The sequence below is a fragment of the Crinia signifera genome, chromosome 6, assembly GCF_055691185.1.
Source record: "Crinia signifera chromosome 6, ASM5569118v1, whole genome shotgun sequence".
Taxonomy (NCBI): domain Eukaryota; kingdom Metazoa; phylum Chordata; class Amphibia; order Anura; family Myobatrachidae; genus Crinia; species Crinia signifera.
In genome coordinates, this window is record NC_139222.1 from 20,808,531 (window position 1) to 20,831,681 (window position 23,151).

Consider the following 23,151-nt stretch of genomic DNA (forward strand, 5'->3'; position numbering starts at 1 on the left):
TTGGGAGTCCATGTCAACACTGACACCAAAAAATTTTAAAAACACGTCGAATTTGAACCTGTTAGACATTCAACTTCGGCATAGGAAAGTTTACCTAGACACTGTATCTAAGAATCCACATACAATGGATGATAGAGGAATTTAGTATTGATGCTTCCGTTTCATGTAGATCAGTTAATTAAAATTATGGGTGAGATTTAATAGGATGAGAGATTCAGAAAGTGAGAGATTTGGTGAGAAATCTCCAGTTTTTGTAAAGCGGCAATCATTAACACTGCTAAACCAGTTTGATTTTGAAGTGTAAATGATTGCCGCTTTATAAAAACTGGAGATTTCTCACCAAATCTCTCACTTTCTGAAAATCTCATCCTATTAAATCTCACCCTATACTATTTGTGTGTGAGTTCTCTGGTGTTTATGAACAGCTGATTTATGTGTAAAACATTTCCCACATTCCAAACATGAAAATGGTTTCTCACCTGTGTGAATTCTCTCATGTTTAACAAGAGTTGATTTCTCTCTAAAACATTTCCCACATTCAGAGCATGAAAATGGTTTCTCACCTGTGTGAATTCTCTCATGTATAACAAGATTTGATTTGTCGCTAAAGCATTTCCCACATTCAGAACATGAAAATGGTTTCTCACCTGTGTGAATTCTCTCATGTTTAACAAGAGTTGATTTCTCTCTAAAACATTTCCCACATTCAGAGCATGAAAATGGTTTCTCACCTGTGTGACTTCTCTCATGTATAACAAGATTTGATTTGTCGCTAAAGCATTTCCCACATTCAGAACATGAAAATGGTTTCTCACCTGTGTGAATTCTCTCATGTTTACGAAGAGTTGATTTCTCTCTAAAACATTTCCCACATTCAGAGCATGAATATGGTTTCACATTTGTGTGACTTCTCTCATGTGTAACAAGAGACGATTTATTTGTAAAACATTTCCCACATTCAGAACATGAATATGGTGTCACACCTGTGTGACTTCTCTCATGTATAACAAGATTTGATTTCCTTCTAAAACATTTCCCACATTCAGAGCATGAAAATGGTTTCTCACCTGTGTGACTTCTCTCATGTATAACAAGATTTGATTTTACGCTAAAGCATTTCCCACATTCAGAACATGAAAATGGTTTCTCACCTGTGTGACTTCTCTCATGTATAACAAGATTTGATTTGTCGCTAAAGCATTTCCCACATTCAGAACATGAAAATGGTTTCTCACCTGTGTGAATTCTCTCATGTTTAACAAGAGTTGATTTCTCTTTAAAACATTTCCCACATTCAGAGCATGAATATGGTTTCACACCTGTGTGACTTCTCTCATGTATAACAAGATTTGATTTGTCGCTAAAGCATTTCCCACATTCAGAACATGAAAATGGTTTCTCACCTGTGTGACTTCTCTCATGTCTAACTTGATTTGATTTTTCTCTAAAACATTTCCCACATTCAGAGCATGAATATGGTTTCACATTTGTGTGACTTCTCTCATGTGTAACAAGAGACGATTTATTTGTAACACATTTCCCACATTCAGAGCATGAATATGGTTTCACATCTGTGTGACTTCTCTCATGTATAACAAGATTTGATTTCCTTCTAAAACATTTCCGACATTCAGAGCATGGAAATGGTTTCTCCCCTGTTTGATGACTCTGATGTAACACAGAATCTGACGGATGTATAGAACTCTTACCAAACTCAGAACTGGATGATACTGTATCATCTTTATGGTCTGTACTGTGTGTAGTAAGGTCTGAATGATCAGGAGAAGGTTCCTCATGACTAGAGGGACCACATGAAATATCTGCACTGTGAAATGTTGGGTGTGTATTGGGGATAATGGGGTTTTCTTCTGGAGAATCTTGTCTGATGTTCTTATCTTCACCTGGAGACACAATGAAATCTCCCTCCGAGGTATTCCTGCTTGTGCGCCCATCTGCAGGAAACAGATGAATGACAACAGACAGAATTGTTTACATTGAGAAGCAAATGTTCATGGAGGTTTTATCACTTAAACTGAACATGTCTAATGCTGCGCACACACTGGCCGATATATCGATGGTCTCTCAGCCAGCGATAGGTCTTTGAATGACCAGACATATCGCGTCAGCTCTGCAACACAGCCAATGGTCAACATACCTAAAGCTAGATGGTGCATGGTGCTGTGTGTGATATCTCCTGACCTCCCATGTGCAGTGGAATTGGCCGGCACATGTAATTGTACCCGCCCATTTGTGACATCAGTCACTATGGATTGGGCAGGGTGTATGGAGAACAATCCATCCACAGATATATATGTCTAATAGAGCATACACATGGTGAGATAGGCTTTATAGAAGCAAAATCGACCAGAAAATGGAATGGACATCAAATGGTTTTTGCACATTAAATGCAGATTGGATCCCAATGCAAATCAAATTGATAAATAGTGATAGCAGCCAAGACTATATAGCGGAAATCTAATGTATCACTGCAGCGTTCCAGTCCATGTCCATCTCCTGCCTGAAGCCAGTGTTCATCTAATAGCAAATCGAATGCACATCGAATGATAAATCGGATAGAAAATAGTGGAAACCGTAAAGGAGTAGAAAACGCATCAGAGCAGGAGGAATTGTCCATATCTAATAGAGATGTAATAAATAACAGCAGGAACCGCGTGTGCGCACCTGACGTCTGAGCTGGTTGTCGGCTTCCAAACGGAAATCGCTAAAAGTCCTCACAGCCGCCGAGTGATTCCGGGTTACGTGGCGGCTGTGAGCGTCAGGGACAGGACCAATCATACGATGGTAGGTAACCAAATGATTTCTTCTCTGTGCGGGCGCTAGCGGATGGATGTGTACCCGTACGTATCCCTGCACAGGGTCGGAGAGGGCAGAGTGCGCTCAGAGGGGCGGTGTTATCCTGATCCCTGGGATCCGAAATCACGCAGCACAGCAAGCAGGTCTGAATAGGGCCCTAAGACTCTCATCCAATCACTGGTTACAGACCAGACTGGGTTACTGTAACCTGCTCCTATGTCTCCTCCCCAACTTCCATCTCTGTCCAATGACAATGACGGGCACCTCACCTCCCACCTAATTACCTCCTCCCACTCAGGCCTGCAAGACTTTACCCACCACCATGGGAACTTTCCCCGCCCAGGCTGTTCATCTCTCTCTGATGTATCAGTCAGACTCTGATACCCCAATTCCTTACTAATGCTTTCCTGCTGTCACTCTGTATCCCCTCTCTATGATCCTCAGTCTCTCCGCTCTGTATCCCCTCTCTATGATCCCCAGTCTCTCGGCTCTGTATTCCCTCTCTATGATCCTCAGTCTCTCTGCTCTGTACCCCCTCTCTATGATCCTCAGTCTCTCTGCTCTGTACCCCCTCTCTATGATCCTCAGTCTCTCCGCTCTGTATCCCCTCTCTATGATCCCCAGTCTCTCTGCTCTGTACCCCCTCTCTATGATCCTCAGTCTCTCCGCTCTGTATCCCCTCTCTATGATCCTCAGTCTCTCGGCTCTGTACCCCCTCTCTATGATCTCCAGTCTCTCTGCTCGGTACCCCCCTCTCTATGATCTCCAGTCTCTCTGCTCTGTAACCCCTCTCTATGATCCTCTGTCTCTCTACTCTGTAACCGCTCTCTATGATCTCCAGTCTCTCCCCTCTGTATCCCCTCTCTATGATCCCCAGTCTCTCCCCTCTGTATCCCCTCTCTATGATCCCCAGTCTCTCCCCTCTGTATCCCCTCTCTATGATCCCCAGTCTCTCCCCTCTGTATCCCCTCTCTATGATCCCCAGTCTCTCCCCTCTCTATGATCCCCAGTCTCTCCCCTCTGTATCCCCTCTCTATGATCCCGTCTCTCCGCTCTGTATCCCCTCTCTATGATCCCCAGTCTCTCCGCTCTGTATCCCCTCTCTATGATGCCCAGTCTCTCCCCTCTGTATCCCCTCTCTATGATCCCCAGTCTCTCCTCTCCGTATCCTTTCTCTATGATCCCCAGTCTCTCCGCTCTGTAACCCTCTCCATGATCTCCAGTCTCTTCCCTCTAAATCCCCTCTCTATGATCCCCAGTCTCTCCCCTCTGTATCCCATCAGCCTCTCCAAATAGAAGGACCCATTTACATTATTTTTACCAAAATAATGCGATAAAGGGTATTTTTACATTATTTTAGTTTCCCCTGAATGTACTAGCAGGCTTTTGGAGCAGTTTTTATGAAAGCAAAATAATAATAGTTCAGGCGCAAAACTTCTAAATAATCAATTACTCCAAATATATATATCACAATTCACTATGAGTGCTTATGCTTGGTATATATGTGCAGCTACCAAGGCAACAGTAGTTAAAAAGCGAAAAAAAGTACCAATTAAAGAGAGCGCATATATACCGATGTATAAAGTTTTATTAAAAGACAATAATTAAAAATACATTAGTTAATATCAACCTTGTAATAAACCTATTAGGTATAATTGCCCCTTAGGCAAAATGTCCCAAGACCCGTTCTAATCAGACAGTCTCTAATTGGTGCTTAGGGACCAATAGTCAATATAAATCCTGTAGGGTAAAACACATGTGCAGATCTAATGTTACTTGAATGGTATGCTTCCCAGAGCAAAAGATCTCACCACTTGTCTGTCCCTCTTTAGAGGATATTAATTGCAGGCATTGATGGTTTTGTAATTCCACGCAAGAAAGTCTCCACACAGATGTATTTGCGGCCGTCTCCGTGTCGGCGCTTATGGGGTCCTAGCAGTATCCGTTTGGCAGTGTGTGGGCTCCCGGCTCCATCTAGGTTGAGCGGTCCTCTGCAGCCGCACACCACGTGGCTGACAGGTGCTGTGTCAGTATTATTAGCCGTGCCCCTCCTGCTATACCTCAACCCTCAGCACCGCACATCAGTTTCCTGACGGGCACCGGATGGCTGATCGGGCAGGTCCTAACGTTAGGACGGTGGGGTTTTAATTGCCGCGGCTGAAGCGACAGTAATGGCAAGTCTCTGTGGAGATGGCAAGGGTGATGATATGCTCCTGGGTGGCCCAAGGGGGTGAGAAAAGCTCTCTTCCTTGACGCGTTTCTCCATCTATGTAATCGGACGGTTTCCTCAGAAGGTATAAGAGCCCATATCCTCTGCCGGTCTTATAAAGCACTCCTGCCCAATCAGCCTGGGGCTTTCATTTGCATATACCTGTTGTTTAATTAACTGTATCTCCAGGTATAATCAACCTATGAAGTTTTGCACTTTTTAGCTATTCTCATTATTTGGAGCAATTCTATTTAAACATACATAATTATAAACTCATATTATACAATATATAAAAAATGCATACACATACACAAATAAAAGTATCTAGAAGTATTGGCATTGCTGAACGTAATCACCTTACTTCACTTTAATAACATTACTAGTCCTCAACATTAAATTGTTTATTCACATTCATTTGAGCCAGCTCTTGCTGGTTCGAGTCACACATCAGATCAAACCCAACTGTGGGTGTGTATAAATATTTTTCTTTTTATCTTTATTTACATTTATTTTACATTTTTTATTTTATTTGGATTTTTATTTATTTTTATTTTCATTTATTTACTATTTTTGATTATTTATCTATATTTATTTATTCTCATTTATATTTTGATTATGGTTAAATTATCATTTATTATTATTATATATCTTTATGTTACCACTTTTAATTATAAAGCCTTTTATGCCTGGCACAATATAAAATATTCTAAAAAATCAATATAAAATAATATAAAAAAAAAATCTATTTATACACACCCACAGTTGGGTTTGGTCTGATGTGTGACTCGAACCAGCAATCGGAAGGTTGGTGTAAACTGAAGGTCCGGGTCTTTACCGTCGAGCCAAGAGCTGACTCAAATGAATGTGAATAAACAATTAATGTTGAGGACTAGGAATGTTAATAAAGTGAAGTAAGGTGATTACGTTCAGCGATGCCAATACTTATAGATACTTTTATTTGTGTATGTATATGCATTTTTTATATATTGTATAATATGAGGTCATAATTGTTATGTATGTTTAAATAGAATTGCTCCAAATAACAGGATTTTGTACTTACCATTAAATCCTTTTCTCCGATTCCACAGGTGTCACTGGAGTTACAGTGGGGAATAGAAAGTCAACTGCAGGGAGCATGGGCACTTTAATAATTTTCAGAGACAGTGTGGCCAGCTCCTCCCCTTCTACTTCCCCCAGACAGTCAAAAGAATTGTGTCCGGAGGGAGCTGGAAGATAGGAAAAACACTTCCCAGGAGGAGATTAGTACAAACAAAACACTCTTACACAGAACAACATAAGAAAAGAACTGAAATTGAAAAGGGTCAGAAAACACAAACTAGACCACACATACCATCGTGGAGAGTTTCAGCAAAGCCAACTGACTGAAACTCTAATCTTACTGGAACAGACCTATGGTGCTGTAGAAAACCAAAGAAAACAAACTGGTCTGAATGAAGCAAACAAGAACTTTAGCGCCGAGGCGGGCGTCCAGTGACACCTGTGGAATCGGAGAAAAGGATTTAACGGTAAGTACAAAATCCCGTTTTCTCCTTCATCCACCAGGTGTCACTGGAGTAACAGTGGCGACGTCCCAGAGCTCCCAACACAGGCGGGACAGCGCTGAGATCCCATCAAAACCACGCGACCAAACTGAGAAGCAGGTTCTGTAATGGTATCAAATTGGTAGAACCTGACAAAGGTCTTCCTACTCGACAAGGTAGCAGCCCGGCAGAGCTGCTGAATGGAAACCCCTTGGGCAGCCGCCCAAGAGGGACCTTCCAAGCGCGTACATTGCGCCGATATGGTAGAAGGAGGATGACGAGCCTCTGCGATGTACGCCTGTCTGATGGTCAGACGAATCCACCGAGATAGCGTCTGTTTGGTTGCAGGCCAATCTCTTTTTACCGGATCGTAGACCACGAACAAAGCATCAGTCTTTCTAATGGAGGCCATCCTTTCTACATAGATATGGAGGGTCTGCACCACATCCAAAAACTCGTCAGCCGGAGAATCCCCCTCAAATGCCGGGACTACAATGGGCTGGTTTATGTGAAAGGCTGTAACCACTTTAGGCAGAAAAGCCTTGCAGGTTCCGTCCTGTCCGGGTGAAAGATCAGGAATGGTGGTTTACAAGAAAGCGCCCCTACATAGGTCACAGACCCTCCTTGCGGAGGGCAAGGCCAAAAGGAGCACAGTCTTCCATGCAAGATATTTTAATTCCACGATTCTAGAGGTTCGAACAAAGAGGATTGGAGAAAGGTTAAAACCAAATCCAAGTCCCATGGTGCGGTAGGAGCCCTAAAAGGGGGTTGAATACGGAGGACCCCATGGAAAAAAGTCTGTACCTCCAAAAGTAAGGCCAAACGGCTCTGGAAATATACAGACAAGGCCGATACTTGTACCTTGAGGGAGCCCAGCCTCAAGCCTGTGGACAGGCCTGCTTGTAAGAAGAGAAGAAGGAGTCTCGACTTTTTGAACAACTTTGGTGAGACACCCCGCCCCTCCCACCAATTGATGTAAGCTCTCCAGATACGGTAATAGTGGAGAGATGTCACCTCTTTCCTGTCTCTCAGCATCATAGGGATAACCGTAGCCGGAATCTCTGCCTTCCTCAGGATGGACTTCTCAGTACCCACGCCGTCAAATTATGTTCCAGGCTCTGATGGTAGAAAGGGCCTTGACTGAGTAGATCCTCCTGCAGAGGCAATGGCCATGGTTCGTCGACGAACATGGACGTGAGGTTTGTGTACCAAGACCTGCGCGGCCAATACGGTGCTATCAGAAGAACCGTGGCCGCCTCCCTCTGAATGCGCTGTAGCAGTCGCGGAAGCAGAGGGAATGGAGGAAACAGATACACAAACCGGTAAGGCCAAGGCATTGTCAGGGCATCTACTCCCACTGCTCATGGATCTCAAGTCCGAGCTCTGTATAGGGGCAACTGGTGATTGTGTCCAGACGCCATGAGGTTGACTTGAGGGAGACCCCACCTCCTCATCAGTTGCTCGAACACCTGAGGATGCAGACACCACTCTCCGGGGTGCATGTCGCGTCGGCTCAGGAAGTCTGCCTCCCAGTTTTCGACCCCTGGGAGGAATACTGCAGAAATAGCCTGATCGTTGTCCTGGGCCCAGAGGAGAATCCGACTGACCTCTCATGGCTGCGAGTGCCACCCTGCTTGTTTATATACGCAACTGCCGTGGCACCCTCTCTAGTAGAGGGACCGGGCTCTACTCACCCCTGCCAGGCTGGCTGGTGGGTAGTGTGGCTGGTGGGAGATCAGGACACGCGCCGCACGCATCGGTGTCTCTGTCCACTCCGGAAACTGTGGTTTCCTCAGCCGGTGTCAGAGCACAAGCCGCATGCAGCTGCGAACTGGTCCCCCTGGCAGCTCCAACGGCAGGGTCAGACAGAGGCAGAGGCTGTCTGACCCTCCTCTTGCTGATTGTAGAGTAAAAAAAAAAAAAATAAATAAAGAAATTCTCCTGAACTTGCCCTGGAGCAAGCCAGAAGTGTGCCTAGCTCCCGCAGGGCACAACATAAGACTGACTGTCTGGGGGAAGTAGAAGGGGAGGAGCTGGCCACAAAATTCTTAAAGTGCCTATGCTCCCTGCAGTCGCCCTTTTATTGCCCACTATACATACAGATAGTGGTAGATGCTCAATTAGTTCAGTAACATTACCCAGGTGCATGAGGGAGGGGTTAAATACTGGGTAAGTAAAACAAGACTTTTTTCCCTCAGCACACTGAGTAATGTTAGTAACCAATCTAGAACACTACATGATAATAGAATTCAGAGATATTGGTTACATATACCTGCGCAGGTGTATGCTATGCCCCCAAGCCGCGTCAAGGCTTCTCTGTATATTGGGGGTCCCTAGCGCTATATCTAGGTGCAGGGTGCGGCACCCCAAAAACCATCATAAGCTGGGAAGCCCAGTGCGGCATGCCAGTGATATACTAAGTGTTAATAATTAGTGATAAGAAGCCAAAGCTATAGTTAAAGAGAGAGATAAATAAAAAATGTAATTAAAATAGGAGAGAGATAGTGTTAGTGAGGGAAAAGTGTTAATAGAATGTAAGGGCATGCCGCACTAAAGCCACCCAGCCCATCCAGTCCAGGGGCACCACACCCCACACCACTGTTACCCTAAATTGGGTCTACGATTAACCAGCAAGGAGCCAAATGATAATGGCTCCTTACTTGATATATCCAAGCTAAGAGCTACCTACCTTGGAGCAACCCCAGACTCCTCCATGTGGCATATCAGGACCTGCATCTCCGCCTAATGCAAGCTCCTCTCTGCCTCTCACAACATACATACAGATAGTGGTAGATGCTCAATTAGTTCAGTAACATTACCCAGGTGCATGAGGGTGCACAACATAAGACTGACTGTCTGGGGGAAGTAGAAGGGGAGGAGCTGGCCTCAAAATTCTTAAAGTGCCCATGCTCCCTGCAGTCTCCCTTCTATTCCCCACTGTTACTCCAGTGAGGTGTCACAGGTGGATGAAGGAGAAAATGAGAATACCTAAAAAGTGAAAACTTCATAGGTTGATTACACCTGGAGATACAGTTAATTAAACAACAGGTGTATGCAAATGAAAGCCCCAGGCTGATTGGGCAGGAGTGCTTTATAAGACAGGCAGAGGATATGGGTTCTTATACCTTCTGAGGAAACCGTCTGAATACATAGACGGAGAAACGCGTCAAGAAAAGAGGTTTTCTCACCTCCTTGGGCCACCCAGGAGCATATCATCACCCTTGCCATCTCCACAGAGACTTGCCATTACGTCTCCTCAGCCGCGGCAATCAAAACCCCACCGTCCTAACCTTAGGACCTGCCCGATCACCCATCCGGTGCCCGTCAGGAAACTGATGTGCAGTGCTGAGGGTTGAGGTATAGCAGGAGGGGCACGGCTAATAATACTGTCACAGCACCTGTCAGCCACGTGGTGTGCGGCTGCAGAGGACCGCTCAACCTAGACGAGCCGGGAGCCCACATACTGCCAAACGGATACTGCTAGGACCCCGTAAGCGCAGAGTCTGAGACGGCCGCAAATACATCTGTGTGGAGACTTTCGTGCGTGGAATTACAAAACCATCAATGCCAGCAATTAATATCCTCTAAAGAGGGACAGACAAGTGGTGAGATCTTTTGCTCTGGGAAGCATACCATTCAAGTAACATTAGATCTGCACATGTGTTTTACCCTACAGGATTTATATTGACTATTGGTCCCTAAGCGCCAATTAGAGACTGTAATTAGCACGGGTCTTGGGACATTGCTAATTGTCAACGGGACATTTTGCATAAGGGGCAATTATACCTAATAGGTTTATTACAAGGTTGATATTAACTAATGTATTTTTAATTATTGTCTTTTAATAAAACTTTATACATTGGTTTACATGCGCTCTCTTTAATTGGTAAAATTTTCATGAAAAACTGATCAAAACCCTTCAATTCACATTTTTTTTTTGTAAGCAGATCACATCTCCCATACTTATACTTGAGAAACGTCCTCTAGCCAAATGAACTAAAACTAAAAAAAAAGTCAAATACCCTGTGATAATAATGCAGCTTCAGCTGGGGAATCACAGAGCTCAAGTGCAAATTCTGGGCTTCTGCACAGCTCTCTCTGTTCCTAGGCAGAGAGAGCTGTGCGGGGATGTGGCCAGAGTGATCAGCTGTGTGTGTCCTGTGTCACACATGCTGATGACAGTGTAAAAAACAATCATACTCACCTCCCCAGGGGATTGCTTCCAGTCTACAGGGCCTCCTGCTGTGCTGTGACCCCTAGTGCAGTAAAGTGATGCTGCAAAGCGACAGGTCTCTTTACAGCACCAGGGGTTACAGGAAATGGAAGTCCTTAAGACACAAGGAGCTGATATATACCAGCGGTGGGGAGGAGACTGGTCAGATGTCTGGGCTGGTAACACACAGTGACATGATGTGAGGGGGAGAGCAGGAGTATAATAGGGTCTGATGGCTCCTGATGTATGAGATACACCAGAGAGTGTGGGGAGGAGACTGGTCAGATCTCTGGGCTGGTAACACACAGTGACATGGTGTGAGGGGGAGAGCAGGAGTATAATAGGGGCTGATGGCTCCTGATGTATGAGATACACCAGAGAGTGTGGGGAGGAGACTGGTCAGATCTCTGGGCTGGTAACACACAGTGACATGATGTGAGGGGGAGAGCAGGAGTATAATAGGGGCTGATGGCTGCTGATGTATGAGATACACCAGAGAATGTGAGGAGGAGACTGGTCATATCTCTGGGCTGGTAACACACAGTGACATGATGTGACGGGGAGAGCAGGAGTATTATAGGGACTGATGGCTCCTGATGTATGAGATACACCAGAGAGTGTGGGGAGGAGACTGGTCAGATCTCTGGGCTGGTAACACACAGTGACATGGTGTGAGGGGGAGAGCAGGAGTATAATAGGGGCTGATGGCTCCTGATGTATGAGATACACCAGAGAGTGTGGGGAGGAGACTGGTCAGATCTCTGGGCTGGTAACACACAGTGACATGATGTGAGGGGGAGAGCAGGAGTATAATAGGGGCTGATGGCTGCTGATGTATGAGATACACCAGAGAGTGTGAGGAGGAGACTGGTCATATCTCTGGGCTGGTAACACACAGTGACATGATGTGACGGGGAGAGCAGGAGTATAATAGGGGCTGATGGCTCCTGATGTATGAGATACACCAGAGAGTGTGGGGAGGAGACTGGTCAGATCTCTGGGCTGGTAACACACAGTGACATGATGTGAGGGGGAGAGCAGGAATATAATAGGGGCTGATGGCTCCTGATGTATGAGATACACCAGAGAATGCGGAGAGGAGACTGGTCAGATCTCTGGGCTGGTAACACACAGTGACATGATGTGAGGGGAGAGCAGGAGTATAATAGGGGCTGATGGCTCCTGATGTACGAGATACACCAGAGCAGGGCCGAAACTAGGGGGGGCACGAGCACCGGGCGCTGGAGGGGGGGGCGCTCTCAGGTCCGGGGACAGCCAGCGGGGTCAGCCAATCAGCATCCGGCAAGTCTTTTCGAAGTCATCACCAGCACTTCCCGACGCCGCACTAGTAGGAGAGACGGACGGTAATTTAGGTTGTCAGCGGGGCGGTGAACGGGGGTGGGGTCTCCGGCGCCAGGGCGGTCATTTGGTCGCCCCCGTCCCAGGAGAGAAACACACAACACAACACATACATAACACCACATACACAAAAACAGTACAGCACACAGAAAAAAGAAATGCATTACAGGTGCTAAATCTCAGGAGTGGATGTAGAATTCATCAACACACAAGCATACTTGCCTACCTGACCCTCTCCATGCGGGAGAAAGTGCTCTGTACCTGGACTTCCCTGTAATGTATGATTGCCATCACCTATGGTGACACCTTTTCAATTACCTAGCTCCCCACAGGTGATGGCAGTCATACATTACAGGGAAGTCCAGGAACAGAGCATTTTCTCCCCTCATGGAGAGGGTCAGGTAGGCAAGTATGCACACAAGTCAGGAGCGGTGTGTTTGAAACACCACCACCACACCTGATCTAATTGCGGTCATTGAGTATCAATGCAAACACTAACATTACGGTGAATGTTTTAACAATTTACAATCTTGGGCCTTTGGCGCAGCATAAGACGAAATTTTACAGCAATTTTGGAATGAAAATAAAATAAAACTCCCAGGTTTTCCCGGGCAGGTCAGATAGTGTGTAATAAGTGATTATTCCTCACCTGCGCTGGTATCTGTAGGGATTTCCTCCCCCTTACACTGCTGATCATCCCTCATATATGTATATTCTGTCTTTGTATCTTCTTCCTTATCTGTCACACAAGACTCTTCTCCTTCTGCCTTAATATCACTCACATCCATCTCTTCTTCTCCCTTTATTTCTTCGGCATTAATATCAGACAAATCTTCACAATGAACCTAAAAAAAATCACATTAGTATTGTCTGATGTTATGGAGATAGACTATCAGTGTATAAGACACACACACACACACACACACACACACACACACACCTGCTGCAATTCATATAGTGACAGTCACTTTGGTATATTGGGGAGACCCTAATTCCCACCTACCTGATCCTCCTGTGGGGTCCTGTGAGTCTCCTCTGTACAGTGCTGGGAATACAGAGGACGGGGACATCTCTCTGGGGTATCTCTGTTACTGGGTCCATCTATAAGAGACACGCAGTGACTGAGGACATGGTATATATGTGATTATCCTGGGAATACAGAGGACGGGGACATCTCTCTGGGGTATCTCTGTTACTGGCCCCATCTGTAGGAGACACACAGTGACTGAGGACATTGTATATATGTGATTATCCTGGGAATACAGAGGACGGGGACATCTCTCTGGGGTATCTCTGTTACTGGCTCCATCTGTAGGAGACACGCAGTGACTGAGGACATGGTATATATGTGATTATCCTGGGAATACAGAGGATGGGGACATCTCTCTGGGATATCTCTATTACTGGGCCCATCTGTAGGAGACACACAGTGACTGAGGACATGGTATATATGTGATTATCCTGGGAATACAGAGGACGGGGACATCTCTCTGGGGTATCTCTGTTACTGGGCCCATCTGTAGGAGACACACAGTGACTGAGGACATGGTATATATGTGATTATCCTGGGAATACAGAGGACGGGGACATCTCTCTGGGGTATCTCTGTTACTGGGCCCATCTGTAGGAGACACGCAGTGACTGAGGACATGGTATATATGTGATTATCCTGGGAATACAGAGGACGTGGACATCTCTCTGGGGTATCTCTGTTACTGGGCCCATCTGTAGGAGACGCACAGTGACTGAGGACATGGTATATATGTGATTATCCTGGGAATACAGAGGACGGGGACATCTCTCTGGGGTATCTCTGTTACTGGGCCCATCTGTAGGAGACACACAGTGCCTGAGGACATGGTATATATGTGATTATCCTGGGAATACAGAGGACGGGGACATCTCTCTGGGGTATCTCTGTTACTGGGTCCATCTATAAGGGACGCACAGCGACTGAGGACATTGTACATGTGCAATTAGCAGATGATACGATTATATAGGGGGCCCCCATACCTGCTCTACCATGTGCAATAAAATGTAATCTCTGCTTACCCAGTGATGTGAGCGGCCAGTGAATCTCCATCATCACGTCCTTGTACAGACCCTTGTGTTCCTCTATATACTCCCACTCCTCCATAGAGAGATAGACAGCGACATCCTGACACCTTATAGGAACCTGACACACACAATGATACAGTCATCACTCAGACCACATCCCCCGTGTTACTGTATAATTTCCTATTGCCGGCAGACTCCGGTCACATCCTCCGCTGTTACTGTAAAACGTCCCATTCCCATTGGTCACATCCCCCGGTGTTACTGTATAACGTCCCATTCCCAGCAGTCATCTCTCCGGTCACATCCCCCGGTGTTACTGTATAATGCACCATTCACAGCAGTCACCTCTCCGGTCACATCCCCCGGTGTTACTGTATAACGTCCCATTCCCATTGGTCACCTCTCCGGTCACATCCCCCAGTGTTACTGTATAACATCCCATTCCCAGCAGTCACCTCTCCGGTCACATCCCCCAGTGTTACTGTATAACGTCCCATTCCCAGCAGTCACCTCTCCGGTCACAGCCCCCGGTGTTACTGTATAATGTCCCATTCACAGCAGTCACCTCTCTGGTCACATCCCCCGGTGTTACTGTATAATGTCCCATTCCCAGCAGTCACATTCCCCTGTGTTACTGTATAATGTCCCATTCCCAGCAGTCACCTCTCCGGTCACATCCCCCGGTGTTATACTGTATAATGTCCCATTCCCAGCAGTCACCTCTCAGGTCACATCCCCCGGTGTTACCGTATAATGTCCCATTCTCGGAAGTCACCTCTCCAGGCACATCCCCGGTGTTGCTGTATAATATCCCATTGCCGGCAGTCTCCGGTCACATCCTCCGGTGTTACTGTATAACGTCGCATTCCCATTGGTCACCTCTCCGGTCACATCCCCCGGTGTTACTGTATAACGTCCCATCCCAGCAGTCATCTCTCCGGTCACATCCCCCGGTGTTACTGTATACCGTCCCATTCACAGCAGTCATCTCTCCGGTCACATCCCCCGGTGTTACTGTATAACGTCCCATTCCCAGCAGTCACCTCTCCGGTCACAGCCCCCGGTGTTACTGTATAATGTCCCATTCCCAGCAGTCACATCCCCCGGTGTTACTGTATAATGTCCCATTCCCGGCAGTCACCTCTCTGGTCACATCCCCTGGTGTTACTGTATGATGTTCCATTCCCAGCAGTCACCTCTCCGGTCACATCCCCTGGTGTTACTGTATAATGTCCCATTCCCAGCAGTCACCTCTCTGGTCATATGCCCCGGTGTTATACTGTATAACGTCCCATTCCCAGCAGTTACCTCTCTGGTCACATCCCCCGGTGTTACTGTATGACGGCTTATTCCTAGCAGTCACCTCTCCGGTCACAGCCCCCGGTGTTACTGTATAATGTCCCATTCCCAGCAGTCACCTCTCCGGTCACTCCTCCCCCCGTGTTACTATATAATATCCCCTTCCCAGCAGTCACCGCTCTGTTCATATCCCCCAGCATTACTGTGTAATGTCCCATTCCAAGCAGTCACCTCTCCAGTCAGCAGTTGATTGATCTTGTTAGTGAGTTCCAAGATCTTCTGCTCATTGTCTTTCCCATGTATCAGTGAGTGAGGTGGAGGCACCATGATGGGAATCTGGGTCCTCTTCTGTCCTTCTGACACACAGTGATGGCTACTGGGTGTCTCATGATCACCAGAGGTCTTCTTCACTACTGTGTAACCCTGTGTATAAGAAAATACACTATCACTGTAGACACTCCCAGTTATGACCCTTTATTATTACTAGAAGTGATGTCACAGTGACACTCCCAGATCCCCTCACCTCCTGTATTATTACTATAGATATAAGTGATGTCACAGTGACACTCCCGGATCCCCTCATCTCCCTGTATTATTACTATAGATATAAGTGATGTCACGGTGACGCTCCCAGATCCCCTCACCTCCCCAGTCACGTCCCTGTATTATTACTATAGATATATGTTATGTCACAGTGACGCTCCCAGATCCCCTCACCTCCCCAGTCACGTCCCTGTATTATTACTATAGATATAAGTGATGTCAGTGTGACACTCCCGGATCCAGTCACCTCCGCCGTCACATCCCTGTATTATTACTATAGATATAAGTGATGTCACCGTGACACTCCCAGATCCCCTCACCTCCCCAGTCACGTCCCTGTATTATTACTATAGATATAAGTGATGTCACAGTGACCCTCCCAGATCCCCTCACCTCCCCAGTCACATCCCTGTATCATTACTATAGATATAAGTGATGTCACAGTGACACTCCCAGATCCCCTCACCTCCCCAGTCACGTCCCTGTATTATTACTATAGATATAAGTGATGTCACAGTGACACTCCCAGATCCCCTCACCTCCCCAGTCACGTCCCTGTATTATTACTATAGATATATGTGACGTCACAGTGACGTTCCCGGATCCCCTCACCTCACCAGTCACTTCCCTGTATTATTACTATAGATATAAGTGACGTCACAGTGACGCTCCCAGATCCCCTCACCTCCCCAGTCACTTCCCTGTATTAGTACTATAGATATAAGTGATGTCACAGTGACGCTCCCAGATCCCCTCACCTCCCCGGTCACGTCCCTGTATTATTACAATAGATATAAGTGATGTCACAGTGACACTCCCAGATCCCCTCACCTCCCCAGTCATGTCCCTGTATTATTACTATAGATATAAGTGACGTCACAGTGACAATCCCAGATCCCCTCACCTCCCCAGTCACGTCCCTGTATTATTACTATAGATATAAGTGATGTGACAGTGACGCTCCCAGATCCCCTCACCTCCCCAGTCACGTCCCTGTATTATTACTATAGATATATGTGATGTCACAGTGACGCTCCCGGATCCCCTCACCTCACCAGTCACTTCCCTGTATTATTACTATAGATATAAGTGACGTCACAGTGACGCTCCCAGATCCCCTCACCTCCCCAGTCACTTCCCTGTATTAGTACTATAGATATAAGTGATGTCACAGTGACGCTCCCAGATCCCCTCACCTCCCCGGTCACGTCCCTGTATTATTACTATAGATATAAGTGATGTCACAGTGACACTCCCAGATCCCCTCACCTCCCCAGTCACGTCCCTGTATTATTACTATAGATATAAGTGATGTCCCAGTGCCGCTCCCAGATCCCCTCACCTCCCCAGTCACGTCCCTGTATTATTACTATAGATATAAGTGATGTCACAGTGACGCTCCCAGATCCCCTCACCTCCCCGGTCACGTCCCTGTATTATTACTATAGATATAAGTGACGTCACAGTGACACTCCCAGATCCCCTCACCTCCCCAGTCACGTCCCTGCATTATTACTATAGATATAAGTGATGTCACTGTGACGCTCCCAGATCCCCTCACCTCCCCAGTCACGTCTCTGTATTATTACTATAGATATAAGTGATGTCACTGTGACGCTCCCAGATCCTCTCACCTCCCCAGTCAGCAGGTAGATGATCTCCAGGGTGATATTTAGTATCCTGTCAGTCATGTGACTCTGGTCCTTGTACATCCTCGAGGAATCAGTGACGCGTCTCATCCTCACGGCTCTGTTGTCCTGGAGTAAATATAAGAATTACAATAAACACCACACAGTACACATGAAACCTATTAGATAAAGGTAAGAGAAATCCACATAGAGGCACAACAGCAGCTTCTAATGTTTCCCCACATTTAAATATATATCGTATAGAGAACAACAGGTAAATGTATAGTATAGGATATAATAGCACTGCTATGTCCATTGTAGTGAATGATATTAAAATAAAATGTAATAATAGGCACCAAAGGCTGCTGGCTCTGTATAATCATCATAATACTAATAATATTAAGAAATCAGAGACTGGTAATCAAGGAATAAGAAAATATATTATAATAATCATCATCATCACACAGAGGCTGCTCAACTGTACAATAATAAAAACAACGCACAAGAGTCTGCTCCCCCTCTATAACATTTGTAGCAGGCCGCTCCCCCTGTGTGAACGGGACACCGCAGGCCGCTCTCGCTGTGTGAACGGGACACCGCAGGCCGCTCTCGCTGTTTGAACAGGACACCACAGGCTGCTCCCCTGTATGAACAGGACACCACAGGCTGCTCCCCCTGTATAATAACACCAGGACAGTACAATACCATCACGTGCTGCCAGATACAGCAATGTCTTCTCTCGGTCCCCGGTAACTTAATCACCGTGGCTGCTGGAAGTGAGAGGCCTCAGGTAAGATCAGCAGCGCTGCCCCAGCAGGGAGCCGAGATGCTGCGGCTGCCGTCACTCTTCGCGGGGATTGGTCTTCGGGAAAATGGCCGCCGCTCCGTCGCAAATGGGACAGGTGTTATGGAGACTTATTAGTCATATATACAGCATGGAATCTATCATCTAAAGGTGACCTCAGATCACATAACTCTCTCTGTTGATTCTCCCAGGGGCAGTTACCTCTCCTAGCAGCCCGGCTGTGATGTCTCAGTGTCCTCCTACAGCGGCGGCCATTTTGTTGTGGTTTGTACTCAGCTCCCAGACTCCCCCGCGGCTGTAGCCAAAGTGTCTTTTTCTGTGTGTGGTAGAGTGGGAGGAGCTGTGTTACCAGGGAAACGTCCCTTCCTGGTGTGCATGGCAGGCAGGAGGGAGAGTGCTGCAGCTGGCACCAGGTGACCCCAGGTATTATACTGCTAGTAACAGCATAGTAGTGATTGCTGGGTGTGAGCCATAAGGGCACTTACAGGGGAGCTGCTGCTCTACTCACACAGGCTGCAGTATAATACCAGGTGTGTGCTATCACTGGGACCAGGGAGAGGCAGCTGAGTCCTCCCAGCCCTAGCTGTGGTGCTGCAAGGCAGAGACTGGTGTGCATGCTGGGACTTGTAGTTCTCCACCCTTTTCTTTACTATTCAGCCATGCCCAGATGTGTATGTATGTGGTGTAATGCTGGGAAGTGACAGTGGGTATATGGGGTATATGTGCCAGGCATGAGGATGTATAAGGTGTGTCCAGGTGTGTATGTATGTCGTGTAATGCTGGGAGGTGACTGTGGGTATGGGTGGTATATATGCCAGGCATGAGGCTGTATAAGGTGTGCCCAGGTGTGTATGTATGAAGGGTAATGCTGGGCGGTGATTGTGGGTATAGGGGTATATGTGCCGGGCATAAGGTGTGTGTATATATATATATATATGAGGCATAATGCTGGGCAGTGACTGTGGGTATGGGGCTATATGTGTCGGGCATGAGGATGTATAAGGTGTGCCCAGGTGTGTATGTATGAGGTGTAATGCTGGGCGGTGACTGTGGGTATGGGGGTATATGTGCCGGGCATGAGGATGTATAAGGTGTGCCCAGGTGTGTATGTATGAGGTGTAATGCTGGGTGGTGACTGTGGGTAATGGGGGGTATATGTGCCGGGCATGAGGATGTATAAGGTGTGCCCAGATGTGTATGTATGAGGTGTAATGCTGGGTGGTGACTGTGGGTAATGGGGGGTATATGTGCCGGGTATGAGGATGTATAAGGTGTGCCCAGGTGTGTATGTATGAGGTGTAATGCTGGGTGGTGACTGTGGGTATGGGGGTATATGTGCCGGGTATGAGGATGTATAAGGTGTGCCCAGGTGTGTATGTATGAGGTGTAATGCTGGGTGATGACTGTGGGTATGGGGGTATATGTGCTGGGCATGAGGATGTATAAGGTGTGCCCAGGTGTGTATGTATGAGGTGTAATGCTGGGTGGTGACTGTGGGTATGGGGGTATATGTGCCGGGCATGAGGATGTATAAGGTGTGCCCAGGTGTGTATGTATGAGGTGTATTGCTGAGAGGTGACTGTGGGTATGGGGGTATATGTGCTGGGTATGAGGATGTATAAGGTGTGCCCAGGTGTGTATGTATGAGGTGTAATGCTGGGTGGTGACTGTGGGTATGGGGGTATATGTGCCGGGTATGAGGATGTATAAGGTGTGCCCAGGTGTGTATGTATGAGGTGTAATGCTGGGTGATGACTGTGGGTATGGGGGTATATGTGCTGGGCATGAGGATGTATAAGGTGTGCCCAGATGTGTATGTATGAGGTGTAATGCTGGAAGGTGAATGTGGGTATGGTGGGGTATACTGACTGACCTATTCGTCTCAAACGGACTGACCCACTGACCTATAAGTTTTACGCTGACTGACCCACTAAACCATACATCTCACAGTGACTAACTGACCCATACATCTCAGTGACTGACCCACTAACCCATCAATCTCACCCTAACTGACTAATCCATACATCTCACACTGACTGACTGACCCACTGATCCCTACTTCTCACATGGACTGACCCATACTTCTCACACGGTCTGACCCACCCGTATCACACAGTCTGACTGATCCATATATCTCACACTGATTGATTGACCCACTGGCCAGTACATCTCACACTGACCCATAGGTCTTACACTGACTGACACACTGACTGACACACTGACTGACTGATCCACTGACCCATACGTTACACACGGACTGACTGACCAATACGTCTCACACGGACTAACTGACCCATACATCTCACACGGACTGACCCATAAGTCTCACACGGACTGACCCCATAAGTCTCAAACGGACTGACCCCATAAGTCTCACACGGACTGACCCCATAAGTCTCACACGGACTGACCCCATAAGTCTCACACGGACCAACCAACACGTATCACACAGTCTGACTGACCCCATAAGTCTCACACGGACTGACCCCATAAGTCTCACACGGACCGACCAACACGTATCACACAGTCTGACTGACCCATAAGTCTCACACGGACTGACCAACACGTATCACACAGTCTGACTGACCCATAAGTCTCACACGGACTGACCCATAAGTCTCACACGGACTGACCCATAAGTCTCACACGGACTGACCCATAAGTCTCACACGCACTGACCCATAAGTCTCACACGCACTGACCAACACGTATCACACAGTCTGACTGACCCATATGTCTCACTGATCTATTGACACACTGACCAATAGGTCTTACACTGAATGACCCACTAGTCCATACGTCTCACACTGATTGTCCCGTTAAACCCATATGTCTCACACTGACTACCTGACCCATACATTACACACGGACTGACTGACAGACCCACTAACCAATACTTCTCACACTGACTGACCCATATGTCTCACACTGACTGACCCATACGTCAAATGTTTATCAGGGATCCGCTGTATACAAAACCCACTGAAGCTATACCTGTAATTATACAAGGAACACAACCAGCGGTTTGTGAGAAGGAAGCTACTGCATCAGAGACAGAGAAAGCTCCCATAGTGATTGAAGATGGGAAATAAGAGTGATTTGATATAGGTGCCCGACAGTCAGGATCTTGACTGTTAAAACCCCGACACTTGGGGTCCCAATGGCCCCTGGCTATCCTCCCTCATGGGGGTCCATGATGTGATAGAGGGAGAATAGAATAGGTGGTGAGAGCACCGAGCCCGCAAGGGGCTTTGTTACACTCCCCTTGCTGCCTGAGTCCGGGCAGTCAGGATCCCAACATTGGGCTAATGACTGTCTGGATCCTATACCACACCCTTTGATTTAAATATGCTACAAATCCTACAGGGATACTCCGGTTGTGGGAGGAGGGTGGAGATTCAATTAAGGTAATTTCCACAGAAATGGCACAAATGGGAACTTTGCCAATAGATCCCCGGGTGCATTTACAGGCGCAGAGGTTTCACAGTAGGGATGGTACCTGGACATTATTGACTTGTGAAGTAATAAAAATACAGATGATGCCCACCTCACCGTGGCACACTACTAGAGAGGGTATTCAGCAGGTATATTTGTTAGGGTGTGTTCGACGTTTGGTGAAAGTTGCAAATCCATGAGGTGGGGGAGTGAGTGTAATACAGTGGGAAGGACCTGATCTCTGTATGTTTGTCCAGTCAGCTCCCACCTACATGAAAGCACCCCTGGATTTAGCAGTAGGCACCTCATCTGGTATGACTGGGTCTATGGCAGAAGAGCATTTGACTCCACTGCCACCCAGAGTACTGAACTGAAGACTCCTATTGAACTTTGGAGCAAGCAGTTACCACACCCACAGACAGCATACACTGCACTCCAGCATGTGGGGAGCATCATCATGCCACAACCGGTCACTATACGCACTGACTTACCAGTGGCAGGGTGGGTGAGGTGCAAGGGCCTAGGCACACACAGCCATGGCCCAGGAGCAGATGCTGCAGGAATGGAAGTGGTACTTGTCGGAAAGAGGTGGAGCGTCCATACAAGAGACTGCCCAAGCAATCCACAGCATCAGGTCCACAGAGTGGTCAGCAACAGTGGTCTCCACAGGAAGCACCCAGAACTGATACATGGGGGTGGTGAAGAAGGAACATGTCAGTAAGCAGAGCTACATGCTGTAGTCATGCTGCTGGAAGAAACCAAAGCTCCTCCCATCATCATCATTAACACCAACAGCTGTACTGTATCCCAAGGATGGATGACATGGATGCTCGCCTTGTTGTAGCACCAAGCTGGAGACTGAGCTATATAACCAGTGTTATGGACGGCCTGTGTCTGTGGGACATGTCTATTACACACTGGGCTAGAAGGCAATGAAATCTCAGATGCCCTGGTGCAATACAGGACAACAGAGGTCTCCCCACAGGAGAAACCTGGAAGGTATATGGTGGAAAACTACCTGAGACCAAGGGTGGAAGGTATCAGGACTGATGAATATATTGTCATTGCTCATTTAAGTCTGATGTCAGGTATTGTTGCTTTTGTATATAATATAATCTTTAGAAGTAAGGTGGGTGTTTCTTTCATTAATGTAAATGGTGATAGGACAAGAAGGGATATCTGTATATTCTCTTATGAGCGGATAGAGGCGATTTTAGATTCTAACATGTTTGTCCCAATAGACAACG

At 46.9% G+C, this 23,151-nt stretch overlaps 1 protein-coding gene across 1 annotated transcript in view; it reads right to left on the minus strand.

Moving 5' to 3' along the window:
* Window positions 1–319: 319 nt before the first annotated feature.
* LOC146009540 (uncharacterized) overlaps window positions 320–23,151 on the minus strand; it is an 86,099-nt gene continuing 63,267 nt past the window's right edge. The window contains exon 9 of the mRNA XM_083149984.1: window positions 320–1,427. Coding sequence (XP_083006110.1) covers window positions 385–1,427 — 1,043 coding nt within the window. The 3' untranslated portion in view covers window positions 320–384. The remainder of the gene's footprint in view (window positions 1,428–23,151) is intronic.